The sequence below is a fragment of the Scyliorhinus canicula genome, chromosome 20 (assembly GCF_902713615.1).
Source record: "Scyliorhinus canicula chromosome 20, sScyCan1.1, whole genome shotgun sequence".
Lineage (NCBI taxonomy): Eukaryota > Metazoa > Chordata > Chondrichthyes > Carcharhiniformes > Scyliorhinidae > Scyliorhinus > Scyliorhinus canicula.
Genome location: NC_052165.1, coordinates 92,997,158 through 93,022,580, shown reverse-complemented (window position 1 = coordinate 93,022,580; position 25,423 = coordinate 92,997,158). Strand labels below are relative to the sequence as shown.

The 25,423-nt window shown below is 47.1% G+C and overlaps 1 protein-coding gene across 1 annotated transcript; it reads right to left on the bottom strand.

The window, feature by feature from the left end:
• Nucleotides 1–17,023, bottom strand: LOC119954803 (sulfotransferase 1C4-like). The gene is made up of 6 exons (XM_038780345.1): nucleotides 16,957–17,023; nucleotides 7,059–7,096; nucleotides 2,680–2,806; nucleotides 2,165–2,256; nucleotides 1,140–1,270; nucleotides 1–112 (listed from the first exon to the last, which is right to left on the bottom strand). Exons 1-6 carry the CDS (start codon nucleotides 17,021–17,023, stop codon nucleotides 1–3), a joined length of 567 nt encoding a protein of 188 aa, XP_038636273.1.
• Between the last annotated feature and the right edge of the window lie 8,400 nt (nucleotides 17,024–25,423).

Here is a 25,423-nt window from a genome sequence, read left to right as displayed (position 1 = left end):
TTAGATGTCAGTGCGAAATCTGAGGGAGGTGTCCTCCATCTTGCGACGGCAGTCGTCATCGAATCCTCGTTCTGGGCCACTGTGAACTGGTTTTTCCAATCTCCAACCACAACTGGAGCAAGGGGGGGTGGAAATTTAGGAGTGTTACCACGGTGATCAGTTTCCTAAGTTGGGGTGAGAGACAGACATGGAGAGAGAAACAGAGAGAGAGCGAGGACAGGCAGAGGGAGTACGTGGAGAGATGACAAACAGAGAGAGGACAGACAGAGAGAGTACAAATAGAGGTAGAGGACAGACAGAGACTGGACAAACAGAGAGAGAACAGACAGAGAGTGAGGACAGACAGAGAGAGGACAGAGAGAGAGTAGAGATAGAGAGAGAGGACAGACAGAGAGTGAGGACAGACGGAGAGAGTACACGCAGAGAGGACATTTGGAGACAACAGAGAGAGAGGACATAGTAAGAGAGCGGCAGAGAGAGCGGGCAGAGAGAGAGAGAGAGGGAGTCAGATTGATTGGGAGAGAAAAAGAACGACAGAGAGAGACACACACAGCCACACAGATTCAGAGGGAGAGAAATACAGAGGCATAAAGAGAGAAACATAGAGACACACAGAGAAACAGAGAGAAATAGAGGACGTGATGGGAGAGACATATTGGTAGAGAGAAAGAGAGTGAAAGGGCCCCAGGGAGAGAAATTGTTAGAGGGTGAGTGACTGACAGACAGGGTAAACAGAGAGATGCACAGAGGAAGAGAGCGAGAGAGAAATGCAGAGAAAGACAGAGAGCGGGACAGATAGAATGACATAGAGAAAGGCAGAAAGAGGGAGCAGGACGACAGACAGAGAGGGAGTTAGCCAGAGGGGGACAGAGGGTGGGGAGTCAGAGAGAGAGAGTGGGAGAGATAGAGAGAGAAAGAGGGAGAAAGGGACAGGAAGAGAGACAGACAGGGAAAGACACAGAGAGGGAGAGACACAGAGCAAGATTTGGAGAGCGAGAGAGGGAGAGATAAAGAATCCGAGCGAGAGAGAGAGACAGGAAATAGAGACAGACAGGCAGACGGAAAGAGATAGAGAGAGCTTGGTTCGGACCTTTCTGCGTGGAGGCAGACAGATTCTAGTCAAGATTTCATTAGTGTACGAAATGTTAATGGCCATCGGATTCTCCTTCATCACCTGAAATCCTGTGTTCTCAACAATTGTTTCAATCTTCTCGTCCGATAAATCCTTTCCCAGGAACATCACCACCTTCGCTATCTCACTTTTGAGACACTGCAGGAGAGGGAAGACTTTATCAGTGGCAGCCCTAACGGAGGATGGATTAACCCGCACACTCTCCTCTCCCCCAGTTACAGACACACACATGCACCGGTAAATATTTTCCCAATTGCTCGGGATCCTCCAGTTATTTCCCGCTTGCCTCATGGCTGAAAAACTCCAAATTGTATTATGGAGTTCACCTGACCTTTAATGCTCTGTTGAATTAAGCTAAGGTGTGCATAAGAGCCTGCACTTCAGGTGTGATTCAACAGTCTTCCCAACAGTCTTCCCAAACACTTTAATCAGACTCAGCTTTATTCTGAGAACTTAGTTAACATTTATATAAACACACACAGCAAGAACTTTTATCAATGACAAAGAAAAAGACAACACGACAGCTCCAGTAATCTATGCATAACAATCAATTGCATAACAATTAATGAATCCACCCTTAACTGTTCCAATTCAAATACAAAATCTTATAAACCAAAAAACCCCTTTCAAGGGCGTGGGAAAGCACTCTGCATTCTCAGTTGAATAGGACTGGCGTTCCCTCTGATTCTGACCCCAACTCGTCAGCAGGTTTAAGCCTACCTATAAAGCAAACTATTTTTTTTGAGTTACTAAAGCAATCAACGTTTGTTTTAATTCCTGGACCAACTATTAAAAATGGAAATAGAGAGACAGGCTAAGAGGCTTATTATCTCTGAGTCTGACTCCACAGCAGTCAAACCAAAGTTAAAGTGAAACCAAAAAATTCTCAGAGCCACAGCCCAGCTGCACCCACGCAATGACATCACTGAAGCCATGTGATAAGACGAAAACCTTTCATAAAGTGACACTCACATGATACCGCCCCACTCCCGCCCCCCCCCCACCCCCGCCCAGTTTTCACTCCAATCGCACCTCCTTCAAGTCTTCGTAAAAGAGGTAGAGAATTTGATGTTCATCCTTAAGTTTCCAGAATCCTTTCACATGATCGTACCACCCCCAGGATACTGTGAACAGTGAGTGAAAATAGTTAAACCAAGAACATAACTGGACATAAAACAGATGCTGAATCTCTCCAGGGCAGGGTTAAACACTCCTCCCCTCCCCGGCCCACTGACTATCCCCAGGGTGCAGGTCCCCCCCCCCCCAAAGGCATCAATTCTCCCCAGTGCACGGGTTCCGCCCTCACACTCACACGGGCACCAATTTTCCACGGGGCACACGTCGCACCAACATGGGCACGGACTCCCCTGGAGCACGGGACCCACCCACACGGGCACCGACTCTCCACGGGGCACGGGTCCCGCCCACACGGGCACCGACTGTGCACGGGGCACGGCTCCCGTCCATATGGCCACCGACTCTCCCCGGGGCACGGTTCCCGCCCACACGGGCAAACTCTCTCCCCGTGTTACGGGTCTCTCACTCACCATTTCCCTCCATAAAACTGACAAGGAATTCTTCCCAGGATCCTGGCTCCACCATTGTGTTGCAGATTCGGTGGAAGTGGTAATAGGAAACCACGTTATTCTTGGGGTTCCGGGCAATGTAGACCAGCTGCGACGGAAGAACAGGCTTTGAGGTCGGAAACACACTATACACATTTCAGGAAGGACTGTCTGAATGGCTTCATGAAGGGGAAATCATGCCTGACCAATGTATTACAATTATATGAAGTGGTAACAATGAGGATAGATAAAGGGTAACTAGTAGATGTAATATATTTAAATCTCCAAAAAATTTAAATGAAATCCTATAAGGGTTTTTCATGTTTATTCCCCTGATTCCCCCTATGTTTTCTTGTGCCATTCTTATCTTGATCCGTGGACGATTAATGGATGTGTCTCTTTAAGACAAGTATCTTTAATGCAAGCAGAAGATTCCAGAAGATCACTTTGCTTGGCTGTGCTTTTTTGAACAGGAGGCTACAGACTCGTCGGCACCAGTGAGAGAGATGTGTTGGCATTCGGTTTGATTGATCGGTAGGTGGCCAATGAATTGGTACAAAGGCCGTACCCTGCCTGGTAACTGGTGGCGATTGAATTATATCCCAGTGGAACGCTCTTCAGAGCCCCGAGCAGTTTCAGTTTTGATTCTGGCAGCATGGGGACAAGATCCAGCCAACTCTCCCTCTCTCACCCCAGAAAGACCGACCATATATCTCTCCTGAAGGCCTTCTGGGATGGCCTCATTCCTGAAAAGAGAGGCCTAAATACAAACCACGAACTGCCTGAAGAGAAGTCAGATGCCTCTCCAGAAAGGCTGTGTGTATTGCATTCCTGAACTACACCTGAAGGAAAGAATGATTCTGCAGAGAGGACTAGTAGCGGCTGCAAACAAAGACTTTAAACTACAGCTTACTGTGAATAAAGGTGTGCTAAAACCATCATTTGAAACAAAGATTCTTTTTCTTTTCGCTTATTTTTTTAACCCCTTTCCACCCTTCTGTGTTTGTATGTCTGTCGTATGTGTGTGCGTGTATAGAGGGTGGGGGGATTGTTAAAGTGGGGTGTTAGGAATTAGCTAATAGGTAACCAGTTGTATTTGCTGTGGATTTCATTCGAGTTCTTGCTATCAATGAACATCAATTTTGTTTAAACTTACAAACCTGATGACTGTAATTATTGGCCACCCAGCGGCCAAATGCTTTGGATTACTGGTTAATTCATTTCTATCGTGGCTCTGGGGGCTGTGGGCTGGAATTGACTGTGGACTAGCCCATGGAGTCGTAACAGTACCATACAGAAGCTTACTTAATAAGATCAGAGCGCATGGTTATGGGGGTAGAAGACTAGCATGGATAAAACATAGAACAACATAGAACATACAGTGCAGAAGCAGGTCATTCGGCCCATTTGGACTGCACCGTCCCACTTAAGATAGAGGATTAGGTCACTGATAGATGGCAGAGGGTTGGGATAAGTGGGGCATTTTTGATAATAACTGGTGGAGTGCCATAGGGTCCTGTGCTGAGGCCGCCAGTAGTTACAATATATATTAATGACTTGGTCGAGGAAAGTAAATGCACTTTTGCCAGGTTTGCGAATGACACAAAGATAGGTGCGAAGGTAAGTGGTGAGGGTGACATAGAGTCTACAGAGGGACAGAGGCGGGGTTAGGTTAGTGTGCAAAAACCTGGCCGATGGAATATAAAGTGGGAAAATGTGAGGTGATGCACTTTGGCAGGAAGAACAAAGGAGCTGATAATATTTAAATGGAGAGATATTGCAGAAAGGGGCAGCGCGGGAGGATTTAGGGATCCTCGTGCAGAAGTCACGAATAGGTCGCGTGCAGGATCAGCCGGTCTTCGGGAAGGTGAATGGAATGTTGGACTTTATTTCAAAGGGAATTGAGTATCGGAAACAGGGAAGTACTGCTAAAACTATACAAGGCATTAATGAGACAACAGCCGGAATATTGGGAACAGTCTCGGTTCCTTGTCTCAGGAGGGAGTTTCTCATAAGGGGAGGTTTGAGTAGGCCGGAGCCTGTACTCACTGGAGGGCGTCCAGAGAAGGTTCACTCGGTTGACCCCGGGTAGGGAGGGAGTTTCTCATAAGTGGAGGTTTGAGTGTGATGAATATCATGTTCGCCGCAAAATTCGGTTTGAAATAAGGCAACAGAAATTAATACAACCAGTATTTTAATTCAAAGTGGAATAAAACCACTTCAGCTGAACGTCATCCAGAAGTCTCCATTTGTTGGGAGAAACTCCTAGCTGACTTCAAGGGTCATTAATACATTCCAAACAAATACAGGATAAGGAAAACCTTGCTTTAACACACCGTAAATTATTTAGATCACTCCCATGCACCTATAATTATTAAAACCATGAAGATATGAAATTCTTCAGATAAATAATAGACATATCCTTCCTTAACTATGTAAATCTTGCCATTGAGAATAACACCCTCAAAGAAGTGTAGTTTTGACAATCTATATATCTAAGAAACATGGCAACACTGAAAAAGACAGATCTCTAAATGAGTCCCTCTTTGCCAATATATCTTAAGACACCTGACATTCACGCAGACAGTAAGATCATTAAAACATTATTGATGATAATACATCAAATTAACCATTTGTCTATAGGCAATCAATCACAAATACGTGATAAGACATCAGAGACAGTCCTTGACCGATTAGAAGATTTTATGTATAAAAAGAGGGGCATTTTGGCAGGGAGGTACATTTTCACTCCCCTCCAGGAGTGTGGGTCAAAGCTCCGTTCTTCAAGCTTGCTACATCAAATAAAGACCATTATGGTTTTGTATGTTTCTGTTAAGCTTCTCAGAAATGTACTATAAATTGATAAAAGATACTTTAGGATTTTCCATGTTTTAGATATCACATTCTCTTAAGAGAAGTTAATGTGTTAGCAGATAACAAAGGACTGTTAACAGGTTTTATATTATTAACAGATAACTAAAGACTGTTAATCAATTTATATTTTTAATTCTGCAATTCTGTATGTATCTATTGGGTGCATTTTACAATAAAAATACTTTGATTAAAATTATACTGTGTAATCCAAAGTCTCTGGCTGCCCAATAATTACAGTCACCAGGTTTGTAAGTTTGAACAATTAAAAAAAAAAAAATTTAGATTACCCAATTATTTTTTCCAATTAAGGGGCAATTTAGCGTGGCCAATCCACGTACTCTGCACATTTGTGGGTTGTGGGGGCGAAACCCACGCAGACACGGGGAGAATTTGCAAACTCCACACAGACAGTGACCCAGAGCCGGGATCGAACCTGGGACCTCAGCGCCGTGAGGCGGTTGTGCTAACCACTAGGCCACCGTGCTGACCCTATTTGAACAAAATTAATGTTTATTTATAACAAGAACTGGAATGAAATTATAATTACTCTCAAAGTTTAAAATCCTAGACACTCATTTAGGAAGTCTTAATTGACTAGGACCCATGACGACAGAGGTAACGATTTAGTTCTGAGTAACGTATCTGAACTTTTCCCATGAAAAGTAACTGAAATCTTGTTTAACGGTCTGAGACCCGGAAAAGCATTCTCCCTTCGTGAGATGTGTTCTGAGTCTTAGCAGAGAAACGGATTTCATTCTTTTGGTGGGTTAACCTGGAGCATAGATTATTAATAAAGTATTATCTGGTCCGAATGACCTAAATCCATCACCTTTGGCGCCCAAACCTGAGGCAATATTAATATCCTCATAAAAATAATAAATATTTAAAAATGTTTTTTATTTCAAAATAAAAGCAGAGAAAAAACCGTGTGATCGATGAAATGGAAAGCATTCAAACCTGTAAAAATGGCAAATATTCCAAATGCAGGGAGAATATATAAAGTTGCCCGAGAAATAAATGAAGTAATAAATGGAACTGCCCTATTCCAAGTTGAAGACAATTAATTGTTTAGCCTGAAAATTTTAAAACAAGGGCGCATCCATAGAATTGAATGCAGCATGGGTTAAAACAGAAATCCCTCAAAGGGTTAACAGCAGCCAACAGTTTTAGACTACAAACTCAGTGCTTGTCAGACAGGCTTTGAGATGACAGCACCAACAGCCTGTAATCCGAAACCTTTCTTTCGAGTCAGAGAAATTCCAGCGAAGTTAAGCTTTAAGTGACATAAACGAAACCAGTGGATTGCTGAGTTCTCCACCCTTTGATAAAAGTTAATTATTTTAGCAAGAAATTGATTGGAATTGCCAGAAGCTTAAGTTTCAATTACTTGAAACAATGTTCATTTGTGAATTGATAGAAACTTCGTGCCACCATTTTAAAAGTGGATAACTGGAGATGACAGTTGACTTTGCGACGGTATAAATCACCGCAGCTAACTGCTTCCTCCCAAAAACTACCAACATTTCTGTAAATGTTAGAAAAAATGTTAAGATAAAGAGTTAAGTTGTAAAAGTTACACAAGCTCTTCAGCAAATCTTAAATTCAGATCTGAGTTAAGATCAGAGCTAAGCTTGCAGTTTGCCAGTAATTCAATTTGAATTTTCAAGTATTTTATTTTAAAACAAAACTTAAAACTTCTTTCACACTTTGCTAAGTAACAGAAAATTGACATTGGTTATTAATAGGCAAATAAATATATAAAATACAGCTAAAGATAGTAGACTCATAGCAGCAAACGATTTAAAAGACAATCTCCTAAACGTGATAACTGGAAATCACAGAGAACTCAGTCGCATCAATGACAATCACTCTCAGGAGAATCCCCTCGATAACAAACACCAAGAAATCAGCAGACCCCAGACTAAAAGGATAAAAATTAAACACCCCACTTCTGGGGGCGGCCATGAAGGAGTAAGTCGCACATTTAGTGGCTCCCGCCCTGGTCGGACTTTTCCACATTTCCCCCGGGCTCTTTGCTGGTTTTAAACGGTGAATTCGAAGGTTGAGCTAATTGGGCACCATGTCCCCGTGTTAGTGTATGGAGAAAATAAACAGAAGTGCACGAAAAGGCAGAAATAAGTAGATAGGCAAGAGCTTTACTGAAGCAGCAGCAGGAGACAGCATGGCGAGGACCTGACCACTGGGGTGGCGGCGAAGCGATCAACGGAGCAGCTAATGCAGGTCATCCAGGACGGCTTTGTCAAGAAGAAACGGGACTGTTTGGACCCGATTACAGAATGGATTGTTCGGCTAGACCACAGATTGGACGCCCAAGATCGGGCGATCCAGAAGGTTGAGAAGGCGTTGGTTGAGCAGGAGGACCATCAAACAGCGGTGGAGCTGGAGGTGGGGATGCTTCGGGCCCAGCAAAAAAGGTTTCTGGAGAAGGTGGAGGACTGAGAGAATCGGTCCTGCCGGCAGAACATAAGAATTGTCGGGCTCCCGGAGGGGGCTGAGGGAGCAGACGCTGGGCCATACGTAGCGAGTATGTCGAAAAGCTGCTGGGGGAGGGGGCATTCTCCCGACCCTTGGAGGTGGACAGGGCGTATAGAGCGGTTACGAGGAAGCCGCGAGCGGGGGACACTCCGAGGGCAATGGTAGTGAGATTCCACAGGTTCCTGGATAAGGAATGTATTCATCGGTCGGCGAAGGGAACGTATCCTGCGGGTGTACCAGGACTTGAATGTGGAGGTGGCTGGGAAGAGGGCAGGCTTCAGCCAAGTTAAGTCAATCTTCTTCAAGGAGCAGGTGAAGTTTGGACTGCTGGATCCGGCTCGTCTTTGGGTCACATATGAAAAACAGCATCATTATTTTGAGCCGCCCGAGCATGCCCTGGACTATGCTAAAATAATTGGACGGGTGGGGTGGCGGGGGGGGGGGGGGGGGGGGGCTGAGAACTCTCGAACTTTGAGGCAACTTGTTGGCCTATATTGGGGCCTTTTTTCTGTTTTAAACTGGTTTTGTCTACTCTTATTGTTTCGTTTCTGCTTTTGAGTTATGTTTAAGAGGGGGGAGGGGGAAAGCCTATTTTTCTTTTTCGGGTTCTCTTCTCGGTGGATGTTGGCAATGTCTTTTTCATTGGTGTGCACCTTTAGGGGTGGAGACGTGCTTGTTTGAGTTTCGGTGGCTGGAGTATTTTCTTGCTGCTGGGTGTTTGTGTGAGGATTATTAGATGAGGAAATGTGTTTGTACGAGCGGGGGGGGGGGCGGGGGAAGGGAACAATCAGTGGGAGACATTTAGGCGCCGGGGGCGGGGGTCACCAAGCTAGCTGGGTGAGCTGGCTCACGGAAGCGCAGTGCGGGATGTGCATTTGTTTATTTTACTAGATGGGTTAGGTTTTAGAGTAGTGTTGCTGGGGGGGGGGGGTGAGAGGGGGTTGTGGTTCTGCTGACGAGGGAGGGGCTTTATTGGACGGACAGTGAGGGGGTCGGTGCGGAGGCCGCCGTGGGGTGGGCCGGAGGAGGTGCGGCACAGGGGCTGGAGGCGCGCCCAAGAAAGGGGATGTCTGATCGACGGAGGGGCACTTTGCCCCCACCCAGGCTGATCACCTGGAATGTTCTAGGGTTAAATTGGCCGGTTAAGAGGGCACGCATGTTCGCACACCTGAGGCGACTGAAGGCGGACGTGGTAATGCTGCAGGAGATGCACCTTAGAGTAGTGGACAAGGTTAGACTGAGGGAAGGCTGGGTCAGTCAGGTTTTCCACTCGGGGTTGGACACAAAGACTAGAGGGGTTGCGATCTTGATTAATAAGCGGGTGATATTTCAGGTGGGTAGAAAAGTTTTGGATGTGGGGGGTTGATATATGATGGTTCGTGGTAAACTGGAGGGGCTGAAGGTAGTCCAGTTTAATGTGTATGCGCAAATTGGGATGACGTGGAATTTATAAAGAGGATGTTGGGGAAGATACCGGACCTGGAATCGCACAAGCTAATCATGGGAGGGGGCTTTAATACAATTATTGATCCCGGCCTGGATCGGTCATGCTTCAAAACGGGCAGGGGGCAAGCAATGGCAAAGGAACTGAAAGGGTTCATGGAGCAGATGGGGCGGGGGGTTGAACCATGGAAATTTAAGCAGCCGAGGGTAAAGGCGTTCTCCTTCTATTCCCATGTGCATAAAATATACTCTTGGATCGATTTATTTGTTTTGGATATGGTCTTGCTGGCGGGGCTGGTGGCCGGGGTACTCGGCGATCACAATTCCGGACCATGCTCCACATTGGGTTGTCCTGCAGGTTAGTAAAGATAGCAATCAGCGCCAGCAATGGAGGTTAGATGTAGGGCTGTTGTCGGACGAAGCAGTTTGCGAGAGGTCGAGGAAATGCATACAAAATTATCTGCAGGTAAATGATATGGGGGGGGGGGGGTCTCAGCAGCGGTGGTCTGGGAATCGCTGAGGGCAGTTGAGAGAGGAGAGCTGACCTCGATCCGGCTCACAGGGACAGGACGGATAGGGCAGAGACAGACCCACTGGTGAAAGAGATTCTACAAGTCGACAGAATGTACGTGGAGGTTCCAGAGATGGGGCTTTTAAGGGAACGACAGAGGCTGCACGCGAAGTTAGGCTTGTGAACCACAGGGAGGGCAGTGGAACAGCTCAGAAAGGCGAGGGGGCGATCTACGAGCATGGCGAGAAGGCCAGCAGGATGCTTGCACAGCAGCTCAGAAAGAGGGAGGAGGCTCGAAAAACAGTGAAAGTTATTGACGGGGATGGGAACTTGGGAATTCGGCAGGGGTGAGTCAGGCGTTTGGGGATTTCTACAGCAGGGCATAAGGTCGGAATCCCCTGCGGGGCCGGAGGGGATGAGGCAGTTCCTGGAGGGGCTGGCGTTCCTGAAGGTGGATGAGGAGCTGGTAGAAGGACTGGGGGCCTCGATCGGGTTGGCGGAGATAGTGAAGGGCTTGAAGGCCATGCAGTCGGGTAAGGTCCCCTGGACCGGACGGGTATCCAGCTGAGTTCTACAAAACGTTCTCCAGGATAGAACATAGAACACTACAGCTCAGTACGGGCCCTTCGGCCCTCGACGTTGCGCCGATCTGTGAAACCATCTGAAGCCTATCTGACCTACACTATTCCATTTTCATCCATATGTCTATCCAGTGACCACTTAAATGCCCTTAAAGCTGGCGAGTCTACTACTGTTGCAGGCAAGGCGTTCCACACCCCTGAGTACTTCCACAGGGATGTTGGGGGCGGTGCTGATGAAGGTGTTTAATGAGGCAAGGAAAAGAGGTGCTCTGCCCCAAACGATGTCACAGGCCACGATTTCGCTTATCCTGAAACGGGACAAGAACCCGAAGCTATGTGGTCCTTACATACCTATTTCCCTGTTGAACGTAGACGCCAAACTGTTGGCAAAAAGTGTGTCCTCCAGTATTGGGGATTGTGTACAGAACGTCAGTGTGGAGGATCAGACGGGGTTCTTTAAGAGCACGCAGCTACTGGCCAATGTAAGAAGGCTGCTAAACGTGATCATGATGATCCCGGAAAGTAGGGTGGTGGAGGTAGTGGTCGCGGTGGATGCAGAAAAAGCTTTTGACCGGGTTGAGTGGGATTATATATGGGAGGTTCTCGGGCGGTTCGGATTTGGGAGAGGCTTTATTGACTGGGTCAGGTTGCTGTACCAGGCTCCTGTGGCAAGTGTACGGACGAACATGAGACTTCGGACTATTTTAGACTGCACCGGGGGCGAGACAGGGATTCCCCCTCTCCCCACTGCTGTTTGTGCTGGCTATAGAGCCGCTGCAAATTGCTCTGAGAGCCTCAAGGGGCTGGAAGGGGCTGGTCCGGAGGGGGGGGGGGGGGTAGAGCACAGGGTCTCGCTGTATGCGGACGACCTGCTTCTGTATGTTTCAGATCCAATTAAGGGGATGGAAGTACTCATGGGAATTTTAGGGGAATTCGGCCGGTTAAGGGGGGTACAAGATTAATATAGGGAAGAGCGAGATGTTTGTGGTCCAGGCGAGGGGTCAGAGGCGGCTGGGGGAACTGCCGTTTAGATTGGTAGGGAACAGTTTCAGGTACCTAGGTATTCAAGTGACGCGGGATTGGGACCAGCTACATTAAATGAACTTGGCCCGGTCGGTGGATCAGATGAAAGATGATTTCCAGAGATGTGATGCGCTCCCTTTGTCTCTAGCTAGGAGAGTCCAAACGGTGAAAATGACGGTCCACCTGAGATTCCTGTTTGTATTTTAGTGTCTCCCCATCTTTATTCCACGGACCTTTTTTTAAGCGGATCAATAAAGTTATTGCGGGCTTTGTATGGGGGGTGGGGACAAGTCCCCGCGAGTGAGGAGGGTAATGTTGGAGCGGAGTCGGGAAGAGTGAGGGCTGGTTCTGCCAAACTTTAGCAATTATTACTGGATGGCTAACATAGCCATGATTCGGAAGTGGCTGGTTGGGGAGGGGGTGGGGGTGGCATGGGTACGTATGGAGGTGGCTTCTTGTAAGGGCACAAGTTTGGGGGCGATGGTAACTGCGCCTCTGCTGTTCCCGCCGGCGCGGTACTCCACCAACGCCGTGGTGGTGGCGGCCTTGAGCGTCTGGGGGCAATGGAGGAGATATGTGGGAGCAGTGGGAGAATCGGTCTGGTTCCCAATCTGCGAAAATCACCAGTTTGCCCAGGGGAGGATGGACGAGGGCTTCTGAATATGGCGGAGAGCGGGGATTGAGAGGATGAGGGGAATTGTTTATAGAGGGGAGTTTTCCGAGTATGAGGGTGCTGCAGGAGAAGATTGCATTGATGGGGGAGCAAGGAATTTCGATAGCATGGGTGAGGGACTTTCTGCGTAGACATGTATCAACCTTTCCACTTCTGTCGCTAAGGGGAATTCAGGACAGGTTAGTTTCCAGAGGATAGATAGGCGAGGTGAGCGTTTCTGACATTTACAAGGAACTTATGGGATCAGAGGAGACGCAGACCGAGGAGCTGAAGCAACAGTGGGAGCAGGCGCTGGGGGGAGGGGGGGGGGGGGGGAGAGATAGAGGAGGGCCTTTGGGCTGACCTGTTGTGTAGAGTCAATGCGACCGCAACTTGTGCCAGACTCAGCCTGATTCAATTCATGGTCGTTCAGCGGGCTCACATGACTGTGGTCCGGATGAGCAGATTCTTTGGGGTGGAAGACAGGTGTGCAAAACACGTACCAGCGTCCCCGGACAGACGCCGGAATGTGACGACTAGGGGCTTTTCACAGTAACTTCATCGAAGCCTACACGTGACAATAAGTGATTTTCATTTTCATTTCATTTTCATTTCATTTCATTTAATTTTCATTTCATTTCATTTCATTTTCATTTCATTTCATTTTTCTAAATGTGAGGGAGGACCAGCGAACAATGTCCACATGATGTGGACATGTCCAAAGCTGAGTTGATTTTGCTGACGTCATGTCCAAGGTATTAAAAACAAGGGTGGCACTGACTCCAGGAGTGGCGATTTTCGGGGTGTAGCAGGATCCGGGAGTCCAGGAAGAGAAAGAGGCAGATGTTCTGGCCATTGCTTCCCTGGTAGCCCGGAGGCAGGTATTACTAGCATGCAGAGACTCGAAGCCCCCGAGGTCGGTGACCTGGCTATCGGACATGGCTAGCTGTCTCTGTTTGGAGAAAATAAAGTTCTCCTTGAGAGGGTCACTGTTAGGATTTGCCCGGTTGTCGCAACCATTCATCAACTTCTTCACGGAGAATTAATCGTCAGCAGACGATGGGGGTGGGGGGGGGGGGGGGGGGGTTGGGGGTAGGGGGGGGGGCAGTTTAGCTTAGATTTGGATAGTGTAGTTGTGGATAGTGCTGAAGGATGTTATTGGTTAAATGGGGACATAGATAAGCTGCAGAGCTGGGCTGAGAGGTGGCAGATGGAGTTTAATGCGGAAAAGTGTGAGGTGGTTCACTTTGGAAGGAGTAACTGGAATGCAGAGTACTGGGCTAATGGCAAGATTCTTGGTAGTGTAGATGAACAGAGAGATCTCGGCACCAGGTACATAAATCCCTGAAAGTTGCCACCCATTTTAATAGGGCTGTTAAGAAGGCATATGATGTGCTAGCCTTTATCAGTAGGGGGATTGAGTTTCGGAGCCACGAGGTCATACTGCAGTTGTACAAAACTCTTGTGGAGCCGCACCTGGAGTACTGCGTGCAGTTCTGGTCACCACATTATAGGAAGGATGTGGAAGCTTTGGAAAGGGTTCAGAGGAGATTTACTAGGATGTTGCCTGGTATGGAGGGAAGGTCTTACGAGGAAAGGCTGAGGGACTTGAGGTTGTCTTCGTTAGAGAGAAGGGCGAGAGGTGACTTAATAGAGACATATAAGATAGTCAGAGGGTTAGATAGGGTGGATAGTGAGAGTCTTTTTCCTCGGATGGTGATGACCAACACAAGGGGACATAGCTTTAAATTGAAGGGTGCTAGCTATAGGGCAGATGTCAGAGGCAGTTTCTTTACTCAGAGAGTAATAGGGATGTGGAACGCCCTGCCTGCAGCAGTAGTAGACTCGCCACATTTAAGGGCATTTAAGTGGTCACTGGATAGACATATGGATGAAAATGGAATAGTGTAGGTCAGATAGGCTTCAGGTGGTTTCACGGGTCGGTGCAACATCGAGGGCCGAAGGGCCCATACTGCGCTGTAATGTTCTATGTTCTATTACAGGTTTAATTAATGGTGGGACCTGTTGGGGAAGGAGATGGTATTTGCACTATGATTATATTTTCGTGTATATTGTTTATACTGTTGCTGTTACAATGCAAACAAAACCCTCAATAAAATGTTGAAAAAAAATATATATATTTCTCTCTCGATCTGTGTATCACATCACTGGATCGCACAATTGTTCCAGTGCAAAGGAGGCCATTCCGCCCGTCATGTCTGTCCTAGCTCTCCCAATGAGTAGTTCAGCGAAATCCACTCCCCTGCCTTCTCGCCGTAACCCTGCACATTCTTCCTGTTCGGATAATGATCCCATTCCCTTTTTGAAGCTGCCCCCACCACAGTGTTCAGGCCGTGCATTCCAGACCTAAACAACTATTTATGTCCGTGTGTGCGTGCGTGCCTGAGTGTGGCTGTGTCCCTGTGGAGGTGTAAGTGCATGTGTGAGAGTGTCCGTGTGTGTGTGTGCATATGTGTGTGTGTGTGCCATGATCTGTTTGAATGATGGAGCGGGCTCAATGGCCCAAATGGCCGACACCTGCTCCAATGTTATTTTAAGATTTATAGACATACACGCATGTTTACACACACACAAGCACTCAGAGTTTTGCTGTAAATATTAACATTTAAGACAATTCAATAGACTGCTACACATCCTAGTTTGACAATGATACAAAGATTAGACACAATGTCAGCACCGTAACTGGAAACAACAAATTGCTCAGAGATATTAATGTTTTGTGAATAGACAAAACTGGCGGATGTGTTTCAGTGTCGGGAAATGTAAATTGAAGAGCTTTAGGCTTAAAAAGTACAGAACCGTGTTCTTTATAAATGATGAGAAGACAGAAGTAGTGAAAGTTTAAAATGTGCAGATATTTCGCAGCTGGATTCACACAATACAGGCAGCAATGTGTCTGAGATTTTGGGAGTGCTGCAAATGTTGTCAAAGGCATTCGGTCGGGTAACCACGTTACAAGTTTACTCAGAAACTGTCAACCCACCGGCACAACATTCCTGGACAATAGGATTGAATCAGGATTGGGTTCAGGCGCCCTGATAGGTTGGGGAGTTTCCCAGTCACAGATTGAGCTCTCTGATTGGTTGAGGTGCTTTCAGTCAGTGGCTGGAGCTCCTGATTGGCTGAGGGGCTCAGTCAGTTTTGTTTATTCATCAATTTGATTATCGATGTAACCGGGTATTTCACCATGATCTTGATCTGCTCCCTGAACCTGGACTGAGTCACCACATAAATAAATGTGTTTGTGCAGCAATTTAAACCCTGCAGCATAAATCCGACTTGTTGTAAAATATATTGAGGTTCAGTGAGATAATTTAATCCACTTAAATACAAATAGAAAAATTTTACTACATACACGGTCCAGAGGAGGATGAACGCTCCTGAGATGCTGCAGAGTAAAATCATTGACTTTCTTCTGCTCTCCATTTCTGGGTCTCTTCGATTCTCTCCCTGACTCTGAGCCCTCAGTACCTTCCGGACGCGACTGGTGAGTAAAATGCGTCTGACTGTCAGAGCATTGATCAAGAGGATTGAGAAGAATGGGATCAATGGGGTTAAAATCTTATTCAACCAGTTGTACACAATCCACCCGGGATCATTGAAAAAGATTGTCTTTGAAATACACAACCGCTCAACATTGTCGATTATCACTCTGGATTTATATGTAAAGTACCATGGGATGTTTTTTACACAGAGCAGGAGGCCGCTTGCTGACAGAACCACAGCCGCAGTTTTCCCGGTGCAATATTTAGTTTTCAGTTTCTGGCAGCGAATGGCCACAAATCGATCAAAGGAGAAAGTGAGGGTGAACCAGACAGACCAGTCTCTGGATGTAGATAGCAGGACATTGTGAACACGACACACTGATGTGTAGGACAGGAAACTCCATTGGAAATAATAACCACGAATGACGTACAGTATGGGGTCAGTGATAATAAACAGTAGATCCGCCATTGCCATGGCCACCATGTAGCGAGTGGTGCAGGTAGAGAGGCCACACTTTCCCCGACATAGAATCAGAATTCCCAGTAAATTAACTGTCAGAGAGAAGGACGAAGATCCTAGAAATGACTGATTAACCATTCATTGTACATGAACCACCAACAGTAAGTACAGAAGATCAGCATCAATATACTGGGCAGTAGGCATATGGCGATGGTGGTGTTGGTAGAGGAGTGGGTACAGACATAAAAATTGCAGAGAGGAAAGGAACAAATGTGTCTTTGGTGTTTAAGAAGGGGAGGGCGTAAACTGTAGAATTCTACACTGACAGATACGTCCAGTAATATTTGTTCACTGCTGTCAGATATTCCACTCTGGTTAGTGACTCACACTCAGTGTGATTTCGTTCCTACACGCATTAATCCTTCCTTCAGAGAGATTGCCTTAACTGAAATCAAATCTAACATTGGACAAGATTCCACTCAATATAATAACTTCATTGATCAGAGATCACGTGAGTTACAATCAGAGACTTTTTGTCACTTGATGAAAGAGTTTAAAACAATGATATATTTCGAGGCATTTTACTGAAGTGAATGATATCGTTGATCAGGTGTCTGTATAACAGTGAGCACGAAATCAGCATTAAACATTTTCAGTCACAGTTTAAAATCAATGAACTGCTCACATACAGTTCAATGGTGATAGTCACTTACCAGGAATTCCAACAACAGCAAGGATTGGGTAGAATATTTTCTCAGCAATATCAATTGGATAAAGCATGTTCAGTGTGTAGTGATGAGTCTCTGTCTTGAAATCTGAGGTTATATATTCCGAAGCTCTTCAATTTATACCCTGTGGAACCACCTCAGGGATGTTGAGGTTGCAAAATCTTTCAATCTATTTTTAAAGATATGAACGAAGAGATTACGACATTGAGTTCAGTGATGGAAAATGTTATTTTGATGAGGTGACCTCTTTCCAAACACTGAACTGTGTTGATCAGATTGATCAACTAACAATAACAGAATGGACGCCTTGCACTCAAACACAATCAGTCCCATCTCTAGATCTCACATTGTCTCAGTGACATCCCTCACTGGACTGTGACCAGTGAATGATTCAGTTCCAATTGTCAATGTGTTTCTCTGGGTGGTTCCATAGACTCTGGAGCGTAGCTGTCTCTGTAATTTTCGCCATTCAGTGATTCAGTTCCAACTGTCAATGTGTTTCTCTGTGTTTCCACAGCACTCTGGGGTGTAGCTGCCTCTGTAACTGTTCCATTCAGTGATTGGGTTCCAATTGTTAGTGTGTTCCTGCACTTTAACATTACGAGAATCGCGAACAACGACTCCCCAATTCCGTTGTGCTTCTTATTTCCTCGGCATCTTCTCATTTTGAAAATGGTCTATGCCAAAGTACATAACTTCACACTTTTTCACGTTGTATTTCGCTTGCCACTATTTTCCCCACACTCCTCGCCTGTCCAAGTCCTTCTGAAGCTTCCTCAATACTCCCTTTCCCTCTAAAGATCTTTGTATCACCTCTAAACTTCGCAAAATTGTCTTAATTTCCTTCTCATTAATGTATATTGTGCAAAGTTGTGGTCCCAGCACTGACCACTGAGGTACAGCAAACTTCACCGGCTGCCATCCTGAAAAAGACCCCTTTCTGACCACTCTCTGCTTTCTGCCAGTCAGCCAATCCTCTATCCATGCCAGGATCTTACCTTTAACACCACGGGCTTCTCATTTATTTAACAATCTCCTGTGCGACACCTTGTCAAAGGCCTTCTGGAACTCGAAACAAATCACGTCCACTGGTTCTCCTTTGTATAACTTTCTTGTTACTTCTTCAAAGAACTCTAACATATTTGTCAGACATGACCTCCCCTTGACGAAGCCGTGCTGACACAGTCCTATTTTGCCATGCACTTCCAAGTACTCCGCAATCTCATCATTTTAAAAAATATAAATTTAGAGTACCCAATTATTTTTTTCCAAAAAAGGGGCAATTTAGTGTGGCCAATCTACCTACCTTGCACACCTTTGGGTTCTGGGGGCGAAACTCACGCAAACACGGAGTGAATGTGCAAACTCCACACGGACAGTGACCCAGAGCTGGGGTCGAACATGGGACTTTGGCGCCATGAGGCAGCACGGCTAACCACTGCACCACTGTGCTTCCCCCCGACCTCATTTTTAATAACATACCCTAAAATCTTACCAATGACCGAAGATAGGCTAACTGGCCTATAATTTCCCATCTTCTATCTTCGCCACTTCCTAACAGTGGTGTTCCATTAGCCACTTTCCAGTCCTCTGGGACCCTTCCTCCCTCCTGTGATTCTTGAAAGATCACAATAAATGCCTCCACAATTTCCTCAGCAATTCTTTTTAAGGACCCTGGGGTGTCAGCCATCCGGTCCAGTTGATTTATCCGCATACCGACCTTTCCGTTTCCCCTGAACCTTCTCCTTAGTGATGGTCACTGAACTCACCTCTGCCCCCTGGTTCTCCTGGAGCTCTGTCAGCCCACTGGTATCTTCCACCGTGAAGAGTAATGCAAAGTAACTGTTCAGTTTGCCTGCCATTTATTTGATTGCTGGGTGGTTCCACTGCACTCTGGGATGCAGCTGTCTCGGTAACTGCGCCCATTCAGTGATTCAGTTCCAATTGTCGATGTGTTCTCTGGGTGGCGCCACTGCACTATGTGTGTAGCTGCCTCTTTAACTATGACCAATCAGTGATTCAGTTCCAATCGTCAGTGTGTTTTTCTGGGTGGTTCCACCGAAATCTAGGACCAGTTTGGGGATTGAGTGCTGACTCTGCGACCCAGACACACTGAACTCTTTCCTCCATCGTAAAAGTGCCTTCCAGCCCTCTATTGAGCCATAATCTAACGGTCACTCGCTCCGAGAAAGCACGGCCCAGGCTCCTGAGAGTCCTCCGCCTCTTTGTCAATCCCCGCGGTTCCCAGGACAGGGCCAGTTCCTCACCCCAGCCCACTGCTGCTGAGGAAGGGGGGGGGGGGAGGCAGTGGGATGACAGATTGAAGTGGGACAGGGCACCTCGCTCCCCTGGAAAGCCCGTCCCTGTGATTTGTGGGAACACAGGGTCGCTCCCCCTGTCCAGGACAGTCGATAAGAAGCAGACATGTGGGGCAGGAGTTCCCTTGTGGGCAACCCACTCTCCACCCAGTCCTGAATGTTGATGTGAGTGAGGGTTTATCTGTGGAATGCATCCAGGAGAACCTGTCTGGCAGACCAGGAAGCTGAGTTCCACCTGGGGGCAGGACGAAATCTGGAAGAGCAATAGTGATCGGAGATCTAGTTAATTCGAGGATTGGGCAGTTAATTCTGCAGCTGCATTTCAGGATGGTTTATTGCCTCCCTGTCGCCAGGGTTTCCAACGTCACTGAATGGCTGCAGAGCACACTGGACGCTGAAGGCAAAACTGGGCAGGGGTTTTGGCAACGTGGATGTAACATCAGGGGAACTATACTGGCAGAGACAGGCAGCTCTAAAGTAGGAAGACAATTGAGTTATTGGTGGAGTCAGAGTCAAGGAGAAATGTAATATAATCTACATGCGCATCACTGTACATGTGTGTGAATACACCGAGTGTTGTAAATGAGACAGGTGAGTTACTGACACAAATTCTCCTTTGGAGATATGATTCAAACTATTTGCGTGTGTGTGATTCTATGTGGATGTTTGACGGCATGTGTATGTCTGATGTTGTTTTCACCATGTGTGTATGAGCATATATGTGTGTGTGTGAGTTTGCGTGTGTGCGACCTTTGTGTCTGAGTGTGTTTAGCGTGTGTTTTTGAGAGTTTTTGGGTACATGTGTCAGTCTGCGTGAGTGTGTGTTTGTGAGCGTATTTGTTGAATATGGGTGTGTGTGTGTTGAGTTCTGTGTGTGAGTGAGTGTGTGTGTGGGTATGTTTGTGCGTGTGTCTGTAGTGAACGTCTGCCTTCAGACCCTGCAGCAACACCTTTACATTGAACCCCCTCCACGATTTGTACCCTGGTGACGCATTCCTTCTGCCAAGTGCATGGCCCGAATTCTGACTTACAGCTCCTGTTCATTGAGCTGCTGGGTCTTCGTACCCTCTAAAGTCGTTACCAGGACATTTTGAAAGTCTGGAACGTGGCCGCATCACGCCACAGCCCCCCCCCCCCCCCACCCCCCACCCCCCGCCTCGGTCAGGAGTATTGGCTGGCGTCAGGGAGTCGCTGCTCAGGAATCCGCACCTCCAACTTCGAGCGTCTGGCGGAGGAGTGAGCTTTGGCTGCTGGGTGACCAGGATCGGGGACGTTCTGGGTGGCGGAGGAGTGAGCTGGATGACCCCGCGTGAGTTAGCACAATGTGCGGCGTTGGACATCTAGCTCGTGGCCAAGTCAACCCGTGACCTCAAACCGGTTGTACGTGGACCTGACGGCACTCGCGGTCTGGAGGACGCACAGGTGTGCGGTGGTATCCCGTCTGAGTGATAACTGTTCGGACTGAATTCCACATTGGCCCCAGGCCCCGAAACATCGCTCTGGGGCTGGTGCACCACAATCCTACCCACCTCGCGCAAATGCCCTCCGTGCCTTTTCGCACTGCACGGTGGGGTTTCCTGTGTGGGCTGCTGCTGCACACGATTCACCTCCTCACCCTCGCCTGTCGCCCGGACACGCCATGGCGGTCCTTGTTGCAGTGCAACGGCGGAGGCCCCCACCGGAGTTCCCTCCTTGGAGGAGGCCTCCCCATCACCCTAACCCTAACCCTACCCCTAAACCTAAGCCTAACCCTTAACCCTAATCTTGGGGACCTGGGGTGGAGGGTGCCGCAGTGCCACAGAATCAGCGATTGGACCGGTTCATGGATTCCCAAGAAGCCTGCCGTTTTTGCGGCCTTGTGGAGTGCTCAGACCATGTCTATCTTACGTGTTATTGGCTGCACTCCACGTTTAGTTTTCTGTTGAATCTTTTGTTGAAAGTTTGTTCGCACTTCAGCCCCACACTTCTAATCTGCCCTATCCAGGCCTCCCGTACTCGGTGGGCACCGCAGGGCTTGGGGTTCTTTATTGAATCCTTTAACTGCATTCTCGTTTGATGGTTTATTAAGTTTCCGTTGATCGTTGTTACGTTCGGGCAGGGCCCGAACTGGAGCGGCCCTTTTTTCTTTGTTCCTCAGTTTGTTACCTTTATTTTGTTTGCTTGGACTCAAAATAGATTCAATGAACCCTGAAAATCAGTTTAGTTACTACTGAGCAGAGAGCGGAGACAACTCAGAATGTGCCCTGTCGCCGATCAGTGAGAGAAAAGTGGTTACTGAAAGACCGAGGGAGAGATAGAGAGGGAGAGAGATAGAGAGAGAGAGGCGAAGAGATACAGGGAGAGATAGAGAGGGAGAGAGAGAGAGAGAGAGAGAGAGAGAGAGAGAGGCGAAGAGATACAGGGAGAGATAGAGAGTGAGAGAGAGAGAGAAAGGTCGAGAGAGCGAGAGGGAGGCGGAGATACGGGCAGTGAGACAGCGAAAGAGAGAAACAGCGAGAGAGAGAGAGATAAAGCGACAGATGGAGAGGGAGACAGATGAAGAGGGAGAGATGGAGACAGACAGAGATGGAGAGAGATAGGGTGAGAGACGACGAGATACAGGGAAGGAGCGAGACAGAGAACGAGAGAAACACAGAGGGAGAAAGAGAAAGATAGAGAAGGAGACTGACCGACAAGGAGATTCAGGGGGCGAGCGAGACACGGTGAGAGACACAGACAGACAGACAGAGGGAGACAAAATGAGAGCGAGACACAGAATGTGAGATTGAGAGAGAGGGAGAGAGTAAAAGACAGACAGAAATACAGGAAGAGAGAGAGAAAGACAGAGACAGAGGCAGAGTGAGACAGGTAGACAGAGAGACATAGAGAGACAGATCAAAGCAAACAGGGTGTGGGTTCTGTAATGGGAGAGTTTTACTCTCCGTGCTGTACCTGTCCTGGTAGTATTCCCTTTCTGTCTCCCTGTCTCTCTCTGTCTCGCTTTTCGTCTCCCTGTTTTTTCTCCAATTCTCCCTCTCACTATCTGTGTCTGTGTGTGTCTCTCTGACTGTATATGTGTGTCCCTCTGACTGTCTCTCTCTCTCTCTGACTGTCTCTCTCTCGACCTCTGTTTTTCTCTCTGTCTCTATCTCCGTCTGTCCCTCCCTCTCTCTCTTTCTTTATGTCTTTCTGTCTCTCTCGGCCTTTCTCTATCTGTCTCCATCTCTCTATGTCTATCTTTCTCTTTCTCTGTCTCTCTGCCGCGCTCTGTCTCATTCCGTTGTTCTCCCTGTGTCTGACTCTCTACCCCCTCTATCTCTCCCTGTCTCTCTTTCTCTCCCTCGCTCTATCTCTGTTCCTCTTACTCTCTTTCTCTCTCACTTCCCTGTCTCTGTGTGTCTCTCCCTGCCTCTCTCTTTCTGTGCTTATCTATCTCTTTTTATCCCCCTCTATCTGTCCCTCTCTGTCTCTATCCACTCCTCCACCATACTCTGTAACTCTCCCATCACCCAAGGCACTGATGTGTTATGTACACTGGGATAACACGGGCTGCAACTGTATGCAGCTTTGAGAAAAATATACTCCAGTCGTTGAAGTTAGTTCAATATGATTTATTGAACCAGTAGCACAGTTAGCACAGTTCTCTATGAGTTCGGCTCTCTGCTAACATAAGTGTGGTTACCCAATCTGACTGAATCAGATTAGCTCTTAGCTACGTGCTGGAGGTGTGATAGTATACATACACCCTGACTCTCTCTGTAGATGTTCATCAGTGGAAATAGGTGGTGAGAGTGCCTCGTGCCTTTTATAGTGATATACCACCCCTGAGTGTCCTGCCTGCTCATTGGATATGCCCTGTTCTCTGTGTTCATTAGCTGCCTGTCTGTATATCATTATCTGCATGTCTGCATATCATGACATCTCCCCCTTTTTTATGTTTTTTTTGGCAGATGGGAAGGTACTTCCATGTGGTAGCATATATGAACATATTTACAAGCGGCGGCATCAGTGAAGGTAATTACATGCGAAGACAGCTGTCTGATGTGAGAAAAAAGAACATAGCAAACAAAACAAATGTTCATAAGTCCAGTCTGTGAGCCTTGCGTCTGATCCTTGCCGATCGCCAGAGAGGTGTTGGTGGGGACGATGGCGCCTTGACAGACGGGATAAGAGCCTGACTGGTAGCCTCGTAGTTCGAGGTATCAGGAGGTGGCAGAACAATGGACGGGAATGGAGAAGAAAGTGTTTGTGGGCAGGCAACTTTGCACAGTGTCCGTCTGTTTCATCGCGCACCAGCACCATCAGCCATAGGTGCAACATCCAAGTGGAGCGCAGCCTGTCGAACAACGACAGTTGGAACAGACCAGTCACCATCCGGTATCTTGATCCTGACAGTGTCGAACGTGGATAACATTGTCAAATCGGTGACATGAGCATCATAGCCCTGCTTTTGCTGGTTTCGGAACTGCTGCACCTTCTGCAGCACCGGGAGGCGATCCAGGTTGGGCACGTGTATGGCTGGAAGTGTTGTAGGCAGGTCCCTGTTCATCAGCAGTTGAGCTGGCAACATGCCAGTGGACAGTGGTGTCGCCTTGTACGCAAGCAGTGCGAGGTAGATATCAGAAGCAGAACCATTTAAAATCTATAGTTTCATCATGTTACTGGAGAAGTTCATTACTTGAATTCAGATTGTGGAATTGCCATGTCGAACAGATATTACAACGATACCGTGTGTCTCTCAGAAGCCAGCTTTCATGGACAGAAACTGCATATGTTACAATTAAAGGTCTGTTTTAAAATGTGTAACAAGGTACCATTGTGATGGCTACACCCAGATATCAGACCATCAATGTCACTAATTGCAAGATAACAGACGTGCCTTTGTAATGATTGGACGGATTAATTAAACATGCAGACCTTTAGTGCGAATGGTTAAGTATTCACATATACGATGTACGTTGAAACCTCAACCGAAGGGCCGGATTGCCTGCTTTTGACCCATTTTCTCTGTTTTTATTTGATCTCGGACTGTGAAATAATGATGTCACCCAGATGACTCAAAACACCAGGAACCCGGGTCCAATTCACAGCTTGAGCGACTGTTCGCAATTTGTGTCTTCTCCTCGTGTCTCCATCGGTTTCCCAGAACGATGGAATAGAACCATACAATTCCTGCAGTGCAGAAGGAGACCATTCGGCCCATCATGTCTACATTGACTCTCTGGAAGAACACCCAACCTGGATCCATTAGGCGGATTATCCTTTTTAAATTGCCCCTTACGTCCAATGGTTAGGTGGGACTATGGGGATAGAATGGGGGCGTGGGCCAGGGTAGAGTGTTCGCTCTGCTGCTCAGTGGTGACTTGACGGGCCGAATGATCTCTTCTGCACTGCAGTGATTCTTTGAACACAAATTTTAAAAAAATCAGAGGTTATGAGGACAGCGAGAGTATCAAGCCCCGGGAGAGCTTTACGGGTCTTATGGTCAGAACCTAAATTAAAACAGACAAACATTTTAAAACATGTCACACGTAAATATATATATAATAATATCGAGCAGATTGAAATAATTCCCCAGATCTGAAACAAATAACCAAACCTATGTTCACCTCCAAATAATTACCGTTAGTCATAAATAAAATACAAAATTACTTTAAAAGAATCAACAACTATAGTAACGCCTGTTCAACAGAAAGAAAAAACAACTGTGAAAGAAAAAGTCTCCCTCCCTTCAAACTAAATGTTCAACAGTTTGCTGTGCACTCCCGGTTGTGGCCTGTAGGTGGAGTTCGCAGTTTTGGGGGCTCCTGCCAGATCAGTCTCTTTTAGGCCCTTTAAGCACAGTTTTGGGGAAAATGCGTTTGTGAGAAGTTGTGAGAACGTTTGGGGCATTTATAGAATGTCAAAATCCGGAAAGCAGAATTCAGAGAGAAAGGGAGCGAGGGAAAGTCCAGCGCGGAGCGTGGTGAGGGATACAGCTGGAGTAAAGGTGGCGGGAGAGAGCCCATCGAGGGGTGGGGGGAGCGGTGGAGGAATTGATGGACGGAAAGGTCGAGTGGTTGTTCGTGAAGCATTTTGAAAGTGATCGGATGCAGATGGTGGCCTCGCTTTACGCGTGGGCGGGTGAGCTCCTTGTCCCAGTGAGGGAGGTCTGA

Coding starts and splice junctions, on each gene's coding strand:
- LOC119954803 (XM_038780345.1), bottom strand. CDS start 17,023: ATGCTTTATCCAATTGATATTGCTGAGAAAATATTCTACCCAATCCTT. Junction 7,097..16,956: donor TGCTGTTGTTGGAATTCCTG/GTAAGTGACTAT, acceptor TAACATTTACAG/AAATGTTGGTAGTTTTTGGG. Junction 1,271..2,164: donor TTTACGAAGACTTGAAGGAG/GTGCGATTGGAG, acceptor CCTCTCCTGCAG/TGTCTCAAAAGTGAGATAGC.